Here is a 16,869-nt window from a genome sequence, read left to right as displayed (position 1 = left end):
CTTCTTGAAGTTGAATTTACCCTACAAATGTGGCTAAAATGATTTCCACAAAATAAACTGATTGGTTTGCCTACTTATCTACACACTATACATTAAGAATGTAGTTTTAAAAGGATTTGAAATCTGAAGCACAGCACTACGTTTTTTGTCATATCACACAATCTCCAGTAAATTGGATTTTCGCAGTTGTCATGGAATTGTCAAGTTTAAAATCACCATAGGTTTTGCTTTTTTTAGGCTTTTCAATGACTTCTCTGTGATGTTGGCTTAAATTTCAGTTCTGGTCAGCTACTTGATATATATTTTGGCTTCCACTTCTGATTGCACAATCCTGTTATCAACTTCAAAGTCAAATACCCTTTCAAACAGTGTTATTATTCCTCACATTTAATTGCTTCAGCCGACCCAGGTGTCCATGGTAACTTAGCGATTTGTAACACACACATCACAATCCCATGCATTTCACTGTAAGAGACATTCATGAAAATGCAACATATTGGTTGTACATTTTAATTGCTTTTCAATCTACAATGAATCATATACATATATCAATGCAAATATAGGCTAATTACACAAACACACAATTGCTACAAAAATATTATCAGGGGACATCTGAACAGACATTTACAACATAAATGAGCGAGTACAAATGAAAAGAAACACAATTCATTGCCAAGCGGAGCGCTGCAGAATGGTCTCCAGATCCCATTCATATCTTGTGAAAATAGCAGGTGCTGCAGTGGCACTCTGTGTGGTTTCTCACAGGTATGCGGTCCACCTTTGTCTGAAAGAGGCACAGATGAGGAGAAACAAGAGTGATTATTAACAAACTCAATCAACAGCAGCATTTGTGTAAGATCAAAATGCTCTTTTAGCAGTCGAAATGTTCACCTTTGAACACAGAACCCAGAATTAAACTACAAACCAAGTCAAAACCAAACATCTATAAAATTAATAGAAGTTATCAGGTTCTTTGAATGTAAAACAATATGTAAATACATGTACAATTATTGCATTTAAAGTTCTACTTAAGATAAAGTGTATTAATCAATTATTAAGTATTATTAGCAAAATGTTCATTGTAATCACAAAGGGGTCCTAAATGTGACCCTATCCTAATGCATCAAAACGTTGCCCCTGTGACTGACCATATATTGCAAGATGGTTCCCAGTCTAGGGACTGGTGCCCCCATGCGATGATTAAAAGAGAAAAGAAAACTTTTAAGTACACTATATTTTAAAGGGAAAGGATGGGGACCTACTTTTTTTTGTTAGTGTGTTTTTTTCTATTTAGAAGAGTAGAAGTATAAAACATACAATTGAATGATTTAACATATACCTCAAAATTTTACTCAATTAAATGTACTTACTTGTATATTATTTCCACTACATGACCAAATCCACAAAAATATCCCAAAACTGATCTAAACAAAAATCTAAAAACTATAGATCTATAAAATAGAATTTAGACTTTAAAGTTTAACAATAATATTCTTGACTATTTCCAATATGGAGCCTTTTGTTTCAAAGTACTTCATTTGCAGATTTGGGGAAATATTTAGTCATAAGTCGTTATTTAGTCAAAAGTAGTTTCCCACTTACACTAATTTCCCCTCTACCATGTTTAGGAATAAGCACAGCATTTAAAGAAAAGTTTTGTCTGTTCCTGTACTTGTACATTGTTGCTGTACTTTGCGACACAGCATGTTGCCTCCGAGGTGATGTTCTTTGGGTTCGTCATTGTCTTCATGGTCTTGAGAGGTGTTGGGAACGCTCTGGAGAAGCAGCAGCCGCTGCACTGGTAGATCGGATTTTCTCTGGAGAAAAGGCCGTTCCTCTTCAGTGCGCACTCCTCACAGCCCGCTGGAGAAAGACGAGACTATTGATCATCGACAGCTCGTTATACAGAGACATTTGAGATCTGAGATTAAAAGCACAGTGTTTTTGTGACAAGAGATGAATTAGATCAAATAGTGCTAATCTATTGAAGTAAATCCTTGGTTTGTGTATAGATTTCAGAGGAGAATACTTAGGACTTGAAATAAAATGTCATCTTACGGTTTGATAAATCATGGTTGGGGTTAGAATCTGCTATGTAAATAAGAAAAGACAACAGAAGCAGAGACAGTCCAGCTGATTTCACCGAGCCCATCTTGGTTACCTAAAGAGACAAAAGAAAATGGTCAATCAATGGTCTTTTCAATCGAAGCATGAGTAACTCAGAGACAGAGTATTACCGTCTTGAAAGAAAGTTTCTTCTTCATTGTGCATCTGTGCAGGACGGATCTTTATTGAGGACTTCTGCTTCCCTTCAATGTCGTTTTATACCGTGTCACTCAGACTGTGGCCACTTCCTGGATTAGATGAACCCTACCAACCTTATCAACGATCTCACTCACTGGCCACTTCGCTACCTTTCTCATAATCCTTTTAAAGGACAAAATGATAAGAACAAATCGTGGAAAGTCAAAACATACTTCCATCAACCTTCCACCCTGACTATGGATGCAACATTTAATCCCTGGGTTTTTGTTAACTGGGGGATGTTATCATTTGTCACAGCAAAGGAAGGGTCATTAGTTGAGTTTCGGTTTAATGCAGAAAGACCAACTGTTGGCTGTAAGTGGTCTAAAAGTGTTTTTATTAAAAATAATGTAAAAGTGTGATTCTGAAATATCCTTTTTTCAGCAATGTCCTCGCTGCATCTTCACTCAGTTGTTGGATCCATTTGTCTCTTCAGTGTTCATAATGGCATAGTTTCCTATATTGTCAAAAATATTTCCCATGACAATGACAAGGCCTGTATTTCTCTGCCATTTTCAAACAGAAATTGCCTCAATTTATTAATTGATGAATCGATAACTCAATACTCAAAACAATTGAGATAATTGATAAATTGTCACATTTTTTTGTGTGCCAAAAAAAAGGTGAAACCTGTCAAATATCCTGTGGTTCCAACTTCTGAAATGTGATGATTTGCAGATTGTCTTTGTTTTGTATGAATGTAAATTGAATATGGTTGAGTTTTGGACTTTTGGTCAGATAAAACAAGATATTTGATGATGTTTGTGGTTTTTTAATTGACTAAACAATTAATCACTCAATTGCAAATTGTACTCTTTTTTGTGCACAATAACCATAATGAAAGCTATTATTCAATGTATGTTATGCATGCCCTACATGGAGTCTGACGTTGGATACTGTACATATATTATGTAATACACATTAGTTCCCTGTTATATATATGATCACTACGGTTTTAAAATGGAATGCTGCCTTGCATCTTATTTCTTAACAAATTTCATTAAAACAAATATTAATAATAAATCTAACTAAACTTCAATAAAACATCACAGCAATCATATATTTTGGGTGTATTCTTTTCATCCATATAGTTTTATATTGAGGCAAAACTCGTTTGGATGGAAAAAGTGATGAATAAATGGAGAGATATCTGATAGTTGTTTAGGAGTCTCCATCTGTCCGCCTCCCACATCCGAAATGTCAAGGATGAATATGAATTTACTTTGTATTTCGTCTGTCTGTTTACTTAAGTATCCATGTCCTGTGTCCTTGGTTGTGCTGGTGATAAATCCGTGGCCTAAGACTCGTAATTCAATAAGCGTTGAAGATGAGATGTTTCAAATCACAAAGATGTTTAAAGCAGTTTTTTGGGCTTCTATCACAGCATTTGTAACAAATGTTCTGTACATACTAATGTAATAACTAGAAATATATCTAATTCATAACAACCAATATTGTGTGCTGTGCATACACAAGTAAGTTTATTGACAACAATCAAATATACAGTAGTACAAGTATTTGAGTACATTGGCCTATTTTCTACTGAAAATCACATATGCCACGATCTAACACATTTTTATCAAATACAAACCACACAAGGCTATTTGCAGAAGTGTCTAACATAATCATGGAGCTGACTAATTAATTAATTGAGCTGTGTAAGATGTTTAAGATACACGAAAGATGAGATCTTATGAGAAATAGAAGAGAGTGCTGCTGTACATTAAAGCCCAACAGCAGTTCACTGACAAAAAAAAGGCAACTATGTGAGAATAAAAGCACAGAGGATTAGTTTGAGGACATGAGCAACTTCCCTTTCTAGAATTCTGGCATTAACATGCTTCATGGCCTCCTGATTTATGAAATAAGAAGTGGTGCTGAGTTTCTTATGTTCTGCATGTGGCTCAGACTCTCTGTGTAAGCTAAAGTGATCTGGCTGGATGAGGATGAGAATCACAGAGATGTGGAAAGCCCCAGGTGTGGAGTACATTCTGCAGCCTACACAGTCACGCTTGGTGAAATACTAGTCAGATATATTCTCAGGGGCTCCGGTGTCGACGCTGTCACTGTTGCTGCAGAGGAGAGAGCATGGGAGACACAGGGAGGTTAGCAGGTCATGTCTTAGACAGGATCAGTTCAAAGCCACTGTGCTCTCGGTGATATTAATAAGTCAGGGACAGCAGACAACAACTGAAGAAACTAGCTGTGACCTGTAGTTTTGACACAAATGAGAATATTTGGTGTAGCAGTAAAGAGAATGGTGATTGAAATCAAGTCCAAGCATATTAACGACTTAAAATATTAATTAAATTAAAGGATTGTAAAGCGGTCACAGCAGGCTGGCTGGCGTTGGTATATTTAAAGTATATTTGGTCTGTTGAACTAACCAGAAGATACCCATTTGCTTGCCTTTGCACATTTTTAAATGTTGCACTCTGAACCAGAAAAATAAAGTCATCTTATTTGCTGCATTTATACAAAATAAATGTATTCTGAAAATATAAAATGTTTTTCCTCAAAGCAAAGCACCATTTTGATATAACTAACAATGTATCTGAGTAAGTAAGTAGCGTGCATGTGGGCATACCCATTGATCCTCTTTTATAGACACGAGAGCCAGGATGGTGCAGCGCTAAAAGGAATACAAAGACTGAAAGAGATGAACTGAGGTTTTGCTAAGTAATTCAGGGGTAAGATCATTTTGTTTGCAACAGTCTCTCCACACGGTGGCATGAGAGATCTGCAACAGGCCTGTAGTTATGGGCCATTTATCTTATTCAAGAGCCATAAAATAGTGGCTCTGCTGCATCAGAGGCTCTCATACCAGGGTAACAGAAACAATGCAGCCATTGCCAGGGACAGAACAATAATGCTTCATCCTTATTATAGTCAATGGTTCTCATAGCATGCTTTAAGATGGTCATATTAATGGAATAAAAATACACAAAAACCTACCACTACATCAGCTTGTTATGGAATAGCCTGGCGTTAAACAGGAAACATTAATGTAAATTGTTAATATTGTTATTGTGATATGTTAGAAGTCAACTTTATGATTTTAATCTAAAGTATACCCTGGAGCTCTTTTTACATTATTATCTTCGTAATACCGAATATTAGCTGACTTCAGAAACTGGATCTTCATTTGACTTTTTATGGCAAAAAAAGTTTTACTATATAGCGGTTCAATTTGGGCTAATCCCTGAAAATGTATACAGAAGACCTCTTCCACAGTCTCAGCCCCTGCTGCATATTGTTTTAAAGCTGAATACAAAACTGTCTGAACCAACTTTTTGGTACTCAAATATCTGTCTGAGCTTTGTTTGTTCTTTGAGGAGTTTTCACAGGGCATGAGCAATAAACATATTGTAGACCCATACAAACTCCATTTGTAGGCTTTTTCTTGTGTAACTATGGATAAGGCAAGGAAGACAAAGCCTATGTTTCGGGATGTATTGATTAGTTTTGATAAGAGTGACCTTTGTTATGCTTTGTCATTGTTCTTTTTTTATCTGTCTTAACTTGTGTCATTCAAAATGTTTTTGTTAAGTAATTTGCATTTCTTTGTAAAACATTGTTTCTGATTGGAAATATGCACCAGGAAATAATTATGTTGCTCGGTTCCTCAACAGCTGCATAAGCTGTTATACCTCAAAATATTCGAGCCATCCTCCTCCAGCTGTTAATGCCTTACCTGTGGGAGTCGTTGGAGTCAGTTACCTGCTAAAGTTTTATTATTTCAGCCATGAGCCATTAAATCCATGATTCACTCTAGCTGTGATGAAAATAGCAGATAGACAAATCCCAAATTCATACTGTGCATTATAGTGTCACTGCAATGTATTTGTATTTTAAAAAATTGTCAAGGATCAACACTGACAAGTACTTTTCATTACTCGTAGTAAGGCATGTATCAACCTTGGACGGTCCAAATATGTGAGCCCAGAAATTGCAATTTAAAAAGATAACCCCAAATGGAATTTTACATTTTTTTTTTTACTTTTGCCATTGATTCTCACTTTCAACCCCACAAATAACATTGTTTAAGAACTAGATTTTCTGCAAAAAACAAAGACGTAAGTAACAACTTTTAAATCGGATTGAAATACACACACGATGCTAAGTACAACTTTTCTTCTCTGCCATAATGTTGCAGAGAATCTTTTACTAAACCAATAAAAACGGCTACGTAGTTTTGGCATAACATAAATAAATAACTCTTCAGTAGTGCAAACCATTGCACCTGATTTGGTCTCTGATGTATCAAATAAATATCATATAGGTCTCTATGCACATACTCTGACCTATTCTTTTGTTCATGGAGGAGATGAGTGTTTAATCAATGAGAAGAGTGACACAGTGTGGTGGAAAGTGGGATCTCCCTCCCTACTTCCAGTCAAGCACTCTGCTGAAATAGTCAGACCTGAAGCCCACGAGTTGGTCTGTTAATGTCACACATCTTGTTTTAGATTTAAATATGAGGACTAGCATTTCATGCAGTTTTACCCGAAAATACTGATCATCTCTAAAATATGTTGTTATTGTTATTATTAGTGTTAGTAGAAACAGTGGCAAATTATTAGTAAATTATTAATGATAGGCTAATTTATTTCATTGTTACACTTCCTTGTTTTATTTCATGAGTGTTGACTTGTATATTTAAGTTAAATGTTTGATTTCTGTCCCAAATCTTTTCACTGTTCTTTTCGTCAGCACTATTAACTAACCCCTCAAATAAATAGTACTACTGTTGTCGTGAAATTACTCGTCGTTAGCCATCGTTAGTAGTTATGATGGATGCTTTGAATGACCTGCTGCTCTTCTGTAAAATGCATACAAGGCAAGCCCGTGCAGGGCTGTCCAAGAAACCCCTTCGACTAGACAAAACTCGAGGCGTGAACGTGGCAGCCATTTTACATCATCAAGAGTGAATGACTGAAGCCGGATCAGTGCCGGGAGTTTTACACTTTTTCTGTCTTTTAAATATCACATTTATCTTCCTAAATAATCAACACCATACACGTTGGTGATCCAGCGGCAGGTAGGGCGAATGCTACTATTTGGTCACGTTATTGTTGCTTAATTTATTGCTAAAAAGGTCTGAATCGTGCGGTGCTGTTTCAAACAATGTGGGAACTGGTGTTGGTTGGGAACGACTTCTCCAGACCGGCTTTTTGAAAATGGACTCTTCCTATATGGCGGCACGTTGACAAACCACGCGTCTAGCAGTCTAAACCTCTAGGCCTCGGTGAATCGAATTACTTCTAAAAGCTATACTTTAATCAACTGGTGAAGTCCTTAGCGACAACTGCCGTTGTAACAATGGCCTCGCCGGAATCCCGTTCGAGTTAGCATGCTAGCTTAAGGTAGCCTATTTTGACAGATCATGGAATTGACACGCTCATTGTCATCGTGTGCTAACGGCAGCTAGCTGGTGAAAGCCTGCCAATAAATTGCTTTCCCGCGTAACTACCGTACAAGCTGATGTACCCTTTGCCTCTTGTTTTACGATAATCAACGCAGATGCACTCATAGAAGATGCATATTAGCGCGTCTTGTTATTGTCCTGCTGAAGGTTCATAGTTAGCTCGATAGCTGTAGCGTTAGCTGTGCAAACTAGCCCGCTAGCCAGCCTCAACGTGTGCGAGCCAGTCTCCTCCCCGCTAACGTTAAATCTAACGTTATCATACACACCTTTTTGAAACGCATTTATTCTTAGTCCCCTCCCCCCCTTTCAAACTCCAAACCCGAGATTGATTGGCACGATATGTTCATGTTATAGTTACTTTTAACGTTGCAGAAATATTTCTAACCACAGAAAGCACGTGCTTAACTAGCCAATAAGATTGATTTAACAGACACCGCTATACATGATGTATTATATCTGTACGCCCATATTGGCTTAGTGTAACGTTGGCTAAGTTAATGTGAGGCCGAAGCGGAAGATTGCTGTCCACGTTTTGCTCAGTCCAGCGTTGGCGGATATAGTAATGTGAGGTAGGTTGCTGTTTGCAACGGTTAATTGCTCGGTATTTGTCGATTCAAACTAAACAAAAATGGCTGGATTGATCATTAATGTGACAATAGAAGTATTTGCCATTGTGACACAATAGGTGCTGCCAAAGTGTTAAGAAACATAGATGCTAAAAGGTGCATACTTGCTCTTTGGTCAGCTACCGGAAACTGGGTCTCACTCTGATGGAACACGTGTATCAGCTATCTAGCCTGTGCTGAAGTCAGCAGTGAGAAGGTAAGTTAACATGTAATTTAGAGACGAAAGCAGACAAGGAGTCTACACCAGCAGTGACCAAGAGGCCTGTGATACAGGCGTTAACAAGTTAACTTGGAACCGTTTGCAAAAACTTCTTAAACCAGAATGGAAAAAAAAAACTGCCACATGTGCACAAACTCAGTAGTTAAACGTTTTTTACAAGATGTCTACAATAGGTTTTTTGGGGGGGTTTGGTATGTGGATTGTCTGTGTTGCTTGCAATGTTCAAACATCTGTCAACTGCCTATATACAGGTTTCTGGGCTTCTACCTCATGCAAGCTGAAAGCTGCAAGCCTTATGTCAGGATAGTGCGAAGTCTACAGCCTGTACAGGACCACACAACCATAATCACTTGTTTTGTACACAGCAACACTCCTGTTTATTGATCATTTGTGCTTATTAATAATAAAAAAAATCACTCTGTATCAAAGATTTAAAAAAATCTGAAAACAATTTTTTTCCTGACAAGTTTGAGACTTTGCACTCTTCTGAACACGTCCCAAGTCTTGCCCTTGACCCAGGATTAATTTGGCTCATTGCATTTACACAGATTTCTGGAGACATGGCCACAGAACATATTAATGGAAATGGTCCAGAAGAACCAATGGACAACTCTGCTGCAGTTACCCATTCTGAGCACTTCCAGACTTTATTAGAAGCTGGTTTACCACAGAAAGTTGCTGAAAAACTAGATGAAATTTACATAGCAGGTAAGGCACAAAGAATATACTTGCATATTCAAATATGCAATTTTTTAATGTTTATTAATTTCTTGCATGTACTGTCATTTTATCACCTTTTTGAATGGGGGAATTGGGATCATGAAGCAACTTTTTGTGGTTTCCTACCAAAATGGGTACTGCAGTGCTACAAAATATGTAATTACACATTACCAATGTGAAAATGTGTAAATGATTGCAGCATTTGCATTCCCAACATGGTTGCATGATCACTGGTGTCAGGGCAAGTTAATTGACCTCTCCCTGGGGGAGTGTCCTGGTAAGCCTGTCCAGTCTCCATTCATTTTAATGACATTTCTCCGCATCCCATAACATATTTGCAGATGGATAAACTTGTCTAATTATGTCATTCACAGCTTTGATATCTGTTGCTTTGGTCAGATCTTTACCCGTTTGTATGGGGTGAGCTGCAGAGCAGGACATAGTTTGGTCGGTCAGATCTAGAAAATTATTGGTCTGGCCTTTTCAGCCAGATGGAACCGAGACAGAAACAATGGCGGCAGCTGCCTGGTGTGTGGCTGCCTTGGACAGGTGACGGGCCCTCCATAGAGAAGAATGCAGACCAGATCATTAGAAACTCCCAGCTACAGTATAGAGGGGCACTGGCATATCAAGTTGCATTGTCACATCTGTTGTGATTAGTTCTGCAAAAACTTGCTGGTTGGAGAGTAAAGTGCAGCCTCACTACTGAATTCAGCGCTCGTAGATTTGCCGGTTCCTGCTCCTCCATTCTAATTGTAGTGATCATTAGTAATCCATTACACAATTTAAGACATTTGTTATGCACAAATACTCAAATGAAAATATTTCTTTAATCCTTTCAGTTGTACTTAAATTTCGTACTTGAATGACAAGGTAGTAATTAAGTAACAACTTTCTCAGCCTGGTTAGTAGCTCATTTTTTCTCTTCTGTCTTGTCCCCCCCTCCTCTAGGTTTGGTGTCACATAGTGACTTAGATGATCGAGCGATTGAGGCTCTGAAAGAATTCAACGAGGAAGGTGCTCTGCAAGTCCTTTTGCAATTTAAGGACAGCGACCTCTCACATGTTCAGGTATGTGTTTGGGTTGTTTAGATAACCTTTACATTTTGGATGTTTTCATACAGTGGATGATTGTTCTCTGTGCATTGTGCATGTAGTTAAATTGTGGTTACAAATTAGCCCTTAGCTGTCATTATCTACAAGACCTGTCTTTTTTTCTGTCTTGTGTAACAGCTTATTCATTTTGTGTGTAACTAAGAATCAGAAGTTGTCCTAATGATCATGACATGTTTTATTTAAATAATTATAGTTTGACAGTATATAGTATTTTTCTTCTTCTTTCAGAACAAAAGTGCCTTTCTTTGTGGCGTGATGAAGACGTACAGACAGAGGGAGAAACAAGGGACCAAAGTGTCAGACACCAATAAAGGACCAGATGAAGCCAAAATCAAAGTGAGAATTAATCCTGAATTCAAATCGTATCCAATTTAATGCTTGGGGAAAAAATGTGAACGCTGATGCAATGCTTTCTAGTGTGAAAATATAGTTAATCTCATAACCAGGATGCTGTTTGAATAAAGGACACATTTTTAAATAAGAATGTTTTTCATGCCTTTTTTAAGTTGCTTGAACCCAGGAGTCTACTGTTGAACTTTGTTTTTTATTTTGTCTATGACATTTGCTGTTTATGTCCAAATGATGAACTTATTATTACTATGCTGGAGTGACTCACGTTACTATGATGGTTTACCGCTAAGATCTGACTGGACACTAAACAGACAATTTTCAATAAAAAAAATTCTGCATTTATGGTTGCATATCTAATGAGTTATCAAAACTACTATCAATATAATGAAACTATTTCATAATTTGTTCTTCAATTGTAGAAAACTTTATTTGTATTTTATCTGATTCTCAAACAGTATCTTCTTTCGTTTCCATGTTTTCTTATGATCAGGCTTTGCTGGAGAGGACTAGCTACACGCTTGATGTAACAACAGGCCAAAGGAAGTATGGAGGGCCCCCACCAGAGTCTGCTCACTCAGGGGCGCAGCCCACCATCGGTACAGAGGTACAGAACATGTCTCTTATTTTAAGTTGTACCATTAATAAAAGATGAATTTTGCACTTTTATTTACTTACTCCGTTGAGTTGGTTGTTTTTAAGTTGTGAAACAAGAGCATTCAGGTTTCATATGGTGTCTAAATGATGAAACTTTTTTGTAATTATCTGTAGTAACCATGGTTACAATGATAGTTTACCGCTAAGACCTGAATGGACACCGTTTTATCTAAATGCCATCTGTTTTAACCTCGCATGACAAGTCAGAGTTGCTCTTATGCATCATATTTTCCTTTCCTCTCAACCTGACAGATATTTGTAGGCAAAATCCCCAGAGACCTCTTTGAGGATGAGCTGGTTCCGCTGTTTGAGAAAGCTGGCCCCATCTGGGATTTGCGCCTGATGATGGATCCTCTCAGTGGCCTGAACAGAGGCTACGCCTTTGTCACTTTCTGCACTAAAGAAGCTGCACAGCAGGCGGTCAAATTGGTATGTTTACTCTACTGAAAATATAACTAGAAAGAGTGAGGGTGATGGAGTTGTTAGTTAAATTGCAGACGGTTGTTTTGGTCAATCAAGTAAGCAACGTTTCTTACAATTTCTTCCGTACTTCCGCAGTGCAACAACAATGAAATTCGACCGGGTAAACACATTGGCGTGTGCATCTCTGTGGCCAATAATAGACTGTTTGTTGGCTCTATCCCCAAGAGTAAAACAAAAGAGCAGATTGTTGAAGAATTTGCAAAAGTCACAGGTGAGTCCGCACCATCCCTTGATTTCTTTATCTGAATAATATTCTGTGAAATATTAATTCAACAGCTTCATTCCTTAATTTTTATATTATGTACTTTTTGCCTGTTTGATGATTTTTGATTAGATTTGCTCTACATTTAAGATCTGTAAGGAAAGAAGCTTTGACAATTTAGTTATAAACATTTGCCGTTTATGTCCAAATGATGAACTTATTATTACTATGCTGGAGTGACTCACGTTACCATGATGGTTTACCGCTAAGATCTGACTGGACACTAAACAGACAATTTTCTAAAAAAGAAACACTGCACTTAGGGTTGCATATCCAATGAGTTACCAAAACTATTATCAATATCATGAAACCTTTTCTTTTATAATTTGTTCTTCAATCGTAAACATTTGAAATTGTAGGTTTTCTTTTCTTAAGGTTGGTTGGTAGGCCATTTATTGAACTGTGATTTCAGTTGAATAAAGCCTATTAACCCGTGCTGGCTTTTCTCCACGTCTCTTCCCTGTTTCTCTTCTCAACAGAGGGTCTAAATGATGTCATATTGTACCACCAGCCAGACGACAAGAAGAAGAATCGGGGCTTTTGCTTCCTCGAGTATGAAGACCACAAAACGGCCGCTCAGGCCCGCCGCCGACTGATGAGCGGAAAGGTGAAGGTGTGGGGAAATGTGGTCACCGTGGAGTGGGCTGACCCCATCGAGGACCCAGACCCAGAGGTCATGGCCAAGGTAAGGCACAGGGCCAGCGGTTGTTGGTAGCATACTATTAATGTGTGACCAAAATGTGTTTACTTTCTGTCTTCTGCGGTTGTTTGTTCCTCCTTTTTTGTTGCAAAAATATACAGAAGCGTTGTTTTCCGTTACCAGGTCAAGGTGCTGTTTGTGAGGAACTTGGCGAGCACAGTTACAGAAGAGATACTTGAAAAGTCCTTCAGTCAGTTTGGCAAGCTGGAGCGGGTGAAAAAATTGAAAGACTATGCCTTCATCCACTTCGAGGAAAGAGATGGTGCTGTGAAGGTATGGAAGAAAAAAACCGTTGTCACTGGACTGACATGGATCAACTTAATCTTAAATTTGTTGTTTTTGCAGTGAAAACATACTTTCATTGATAAATTTCACAGGCTTTGGCTGATCTCAATGGCAAAGACCTCGAGGGAGAGCACATTGAAATAGTCTTCGCCAAGCCCCCTGACCAGAAGAGGAAAGAGCGCAAAGCCCAGAGGCAAGCTGCTAAAACACACATGTAAGAAGGAACAATGCATCTCAGACCTGTGATCTTTAGAGATGCAGTTAGCAAAAACATTTGTTTTAATCTAAAGCAGAATACAATGTTTACGTTAAGTCTGTATCATCTTTCAGGTATGATGAATACTATTATTACGGGCCTCCCCACATGCCCCCACCCACGAGAGGCAGAGGCCGAGGTGGGAGGGGAGGTTATTCTTACCCCCCTGACTATTATGGCTATGAAGACTATTACGATTACTATGGATACGACTACCACAACTACCGGGGCGGTTACGATGACCCGTACTACGGGTATGACGACTTCCAGGGGTCTGGGAGAGTACGAGGAACTAGGGGAGGAGTCCGTGGTGGTGCCAGTCAGACCAGGGGCCGCGGTGGCGTCGCGCCGAGGGGCCGAGTGGGCTTCTCCCAGCGAGGAGGCCCTGGAACAAGCAGAGGTACTTTACATTTTTCAGTTTGACACCGTTAGGTTCAAAGTGGGTAAAATCAAAGAAGTCACAAAGATAATTACTGCTCACTTATGGAAAATGTCACGTGTCTTGGTTTATTTTGAGATGGGGCTTTTGAATATCACAGCAAAAACTACTGAGCTGATGTCTGCATAGTCTCTGTGGGTATAGTAGATTAGCAGCTGTAGAAGGAAGAGGCTGAGGATGACCTACAGCACAAGTATTGATTGTCTCAAAAGGATGTTGGTAGTAATTATAAGATGGCACTTGATGAAAGAATCTTTGACAATTTAGTTTTAAGCATTTGCTGTTTATGTCCAAATGATGAACTTATTTTGTACTATCCCGGAGTGACTTGCGTTACTGTGATGGCTTACCGCTAAGATCTGACTGGACACTTAACAGACAGTTTTCAATCAAATTTTATCTGCACTTACGGTTGCATATCCAATGAGTTACCAAAACTATTCTCAATATATATTTCATAGTTTTTTTCTTTAATTGTAGAAATTTTTAATTGTAGGTTTAACGGCAAAGCTGTCTTCAGTCTACAATTTGATCGATCAGCGTGCCAATTGATGGGGAATGTGTGCAACATGGATTTTCTTTTTAAAAGTCTGTACTAATTTGATCTTCTCATTGGACCAGCAGGGAAACGAGGCAGAGGGCGGTCCTGACCTGTCACATTGGATACTGACTTGATGTGTGGGTTTACACCGTTAGCTGCAATGGATGTTGAAACAAAAAAGAGCACGAAAAAAAGGTCCAATGATATTCCAGCCTTACAGAAGAAGCATCTCCCCTCCCCCATGTTTTTTTATTTTCATTTGTTTCTAAAACTGCCACCTTAAAAAGATGACTGGAGGATTCTAAATACTCTCCACAGCCTCTTTGCCCCAAGCCCCTGTACCCAGCCCTGGTTTACAGGGAACTATGTATTGCCCTTACAATCTACCCCTTCCCTGTCCCTGAACATGCCATTTTTAAATAATTATTGAAGAAATTGCACTTTTTTAAGTTCTTGGGTTTGAAGTGGCTCAAAGGAGCTTGATGCTATTGTATATTTTTGTGCTAATCGCAATTTTTATTGTCGGAATATCCATGTTCTTAATCGTTTGATCTGGATGTTTGACAGAGAACATTTGCAGGTTTTTAGGGTGTACCCACCTGGCATGGATAAGTCAGGCATTCCAGGAAAGTGGTTCTTTTCAGAACTTGTCTTTAAAGGGTTGGTTGACTACCTCAGTACAGAGGACTAAACTACCCGGCCTGTACTGTAAATAGGGAAACTATATTGATGAAAGCAGGGCTTGTTTTCATACAAAATATGCACAAGAGCTGCAGTGCGAAAAACAATGTACTTAATGTAATATAGTCATTTTAGCGGCAGCTCTGACACTGCGAACAGTCAAACTGGGCATGCAAAACAATCTCATATGATGAGTCTGAACAAGCCCTGCTTTTATCCTATTTTGAACTGAATTAGCTGCCTTGCTTCTTCAGAGTATGTAGTTACTGGTTGTATAGTTTTTCGGAATAAAATGTTACTTTTGTAAAGGCTTCAACATCACAGGCATCCAACTGCCTTTGATTAAAAAAAAATTAAACAAAAATAAAGCCCTGCAGTGTCCCTTTTGTGCCACTGTATTATTCCAGTGGGTTTGTTTTTATATTGATAGCAATGGATTTTCAAACATCGTCAGAATCATGTAAAACAACCTGATCCAAATCCGTCATCATATAAGATCATGTTAATCTTGAATGATCCCATCCCAGCTCCCAAGAAGGCAACTTTGTAAAAGATATTTCGAGTTAATCTTGATGGATGACTGAATTGCCATATTGCCCAGCCAGTGAGCATGTGTGCCTAACATTAGCTGTTCTGATTGGTGAGGGGTCATAGTCCCATAGTGGTAGAAGGGATACTGCAGTGAAGGATTTCTACTTCCCGGGTATAGCAAAAAGGAAACTGCTCTTCAATCCCAGTTTTCTACAGTTAACTCCCTCAATAAAATCATAACAACCACCTTTTGAAAAAAAGATGTTAGCAGTTTTAAACTATTGTTGGTGGCCAACAACGTTTTTTGCATTCCTGCAAATAAATTGTTTTATACTGTAAAATGGAGGTGAGTGTAACTTATTTTTGTAATAAAGTTTTTGATTTCTATCTGTGTCTTAGTCTTTGGATAAAATCTTCATGAAATGCAAATGCTTGGTGAAAGCTGTCCTATTTTTGTATTATGACTGATAAAGGCAAAATATCACTGATCAATTTAGACCAAATAATACATATATAGCACGCATTATGTCGGGCATTTAGCTAATAAACAGACCAGTATTTTGTATTTATTAAATGAAACTGTAGATTTGTGATCACAGATTTCTATATCTCAGGTCCACTTAGTGTGTTCCAGAAAGCCATGCATCATCATCATCATCATGCACAATACTGGGGCTCTGAACCTGTCAAAACTATATTGAGTATAAAATAAGATAATCCTTTATTAGTCTCGCAGTGGGGAAATGTACAGGATTACAGCAGCAAAAGGGGTAAAGTGAACACGAGACAAAGTAAAAAACGGTAAAGAATCTACAACAACTGAATTATTATATATACAGACAAAATAAATATAACTATTTCAGTGTATTTATACTGCACAGGTTGTATTGCTGCTGACTTTTCCTGTCATGACATTGCCAGACCAGGATTTTTTTTAAACGTTTTTCTTAATTTCAACACGTTTCTAGTCTTAGTTAACATCTCGTTTTAAAACTACAACAACGTAAACGTGTATAATTTTCCGTGTGTAGTTTTTTTATAGTAAGTTATTACATTAATATACATGGTTGAGGAAAAAGCCTCTTCCTCCTGTGCCTTGGCTCTTAAAGTGGGACCTCAACGTGTACGCAGGCTCACGTACGCGCGGCGTGTTTGTCTGTGGGCAGCCAGTACGCTGCGAGCAGCGGAGGTGACATCACGCGTCTCCAGCGCTGACGACCAGGCAGCAGCCGTGGAAATGACAGCGAGAGCACAGCAGCCATGAGCGCGGCAT

The 16,869-nt window shown here is 38.4% G+C and overlaps 2 protein-coding genes across 4 annotated transcripts; one reads left to right on the top strand and one right to left on the bottom strand.

Moving 5' to 3' along the window:
- Nucleotides 1–709: 709 nt before the first annotated feature.
- cga (glycoprotein hormones, alpha polypeptide) lies at nucleotides 710–2,155 on the bottom strand (the record flags this gene model as incomplete). Its single annotated transcript, XM_079230559.1, has 3 exons — nucleotides 2,059–2,155; nucleotides 1,673–1,863; nucleotides 710–784 (listed from the first exon to the last, which is right to left on the bottom strand). The coding sequence occupies exons 1-3, from the start codon at nucleotides 2,150–2,152 to the stop codon at nucleotides 710–712; spliced, it is 360 nt and encodes a 119-aa protein (XP_079086685.1). The 5' UTR covers nucleotides 2,153–2,155.
- A 5,084-nt stretch (nucleotides 2,156–7,239) lies between these two features.
- On the top strand, nucleotides 7,240–15,983 carry LOC306746608 (heterogeneous nuclear ribonucleoprotein Q). Of its 3 annotated transcripts, none has more exons than XM_079229540.1 (13): nucleotides 7,240–7,345; nucleotides 8,478–8,554; nucleotides 9,127–9,286; nucleotides 10,250–10,368; nucleotides 10,642–10,749; nucleotides 11,255–11,368; nucleotides 11,671–11,847; nucleotides 11,977–12,112; nucleotides 12,643–12,848; nucleotides 12,987–13,136; nucleotides 13,241–13,362; nucleotides 13,479–13,804; nucleotides 14,468–15,983. In XM_079229540.1, exons 3-13 carry the CDS (start codon nucleotides 9,139–9,141, stop codon nucleotides 14,491–14,493), a joined length of 1,632 nt encoding a protein of 543 aa, XP_079085666.1. In that variant the 5' UTR covers nucleotides 7,240–7,345; nucleotides 8,478–8,554; nucleotides 9,127–9,138; the 3' UTR covers nucleotides 14,494–15,983. The 3 variants fall into 3 exon arrangements, with proteins under 3 accessions (XP_079085666.1, XP_079085664.1, XP_079085665.1); XM_079229538.1 differs by having other exon boundaries at nucleotides 14,465–15,983; XM_079229539.1 differs by lacking the exon at nucleotides 8,478–8,554 and having other exon boundaries at nucleotides 7,241–7,345; nucleotides 14,465–15,983.
- Nucleotides 15,984–16,869: the final 886 nt, after the last annotated feature.

Source organism: Taurulus bubalis (genome assembly GCF_910589615.1).
Source record: "Taurulus bubalis genome assembly, chromosome: 1".
Taxonomy (NCBI): Eukaryota; Metazoa; Chordata; class Actinopteri; order Perciformes; family Cottidae; genus Taurulus; species Taurulus bubalis.
Note: the sequence above shows the minus strand (reverse complement) of the source record. Positions and strands in the feature narration are given on the sequence as shown.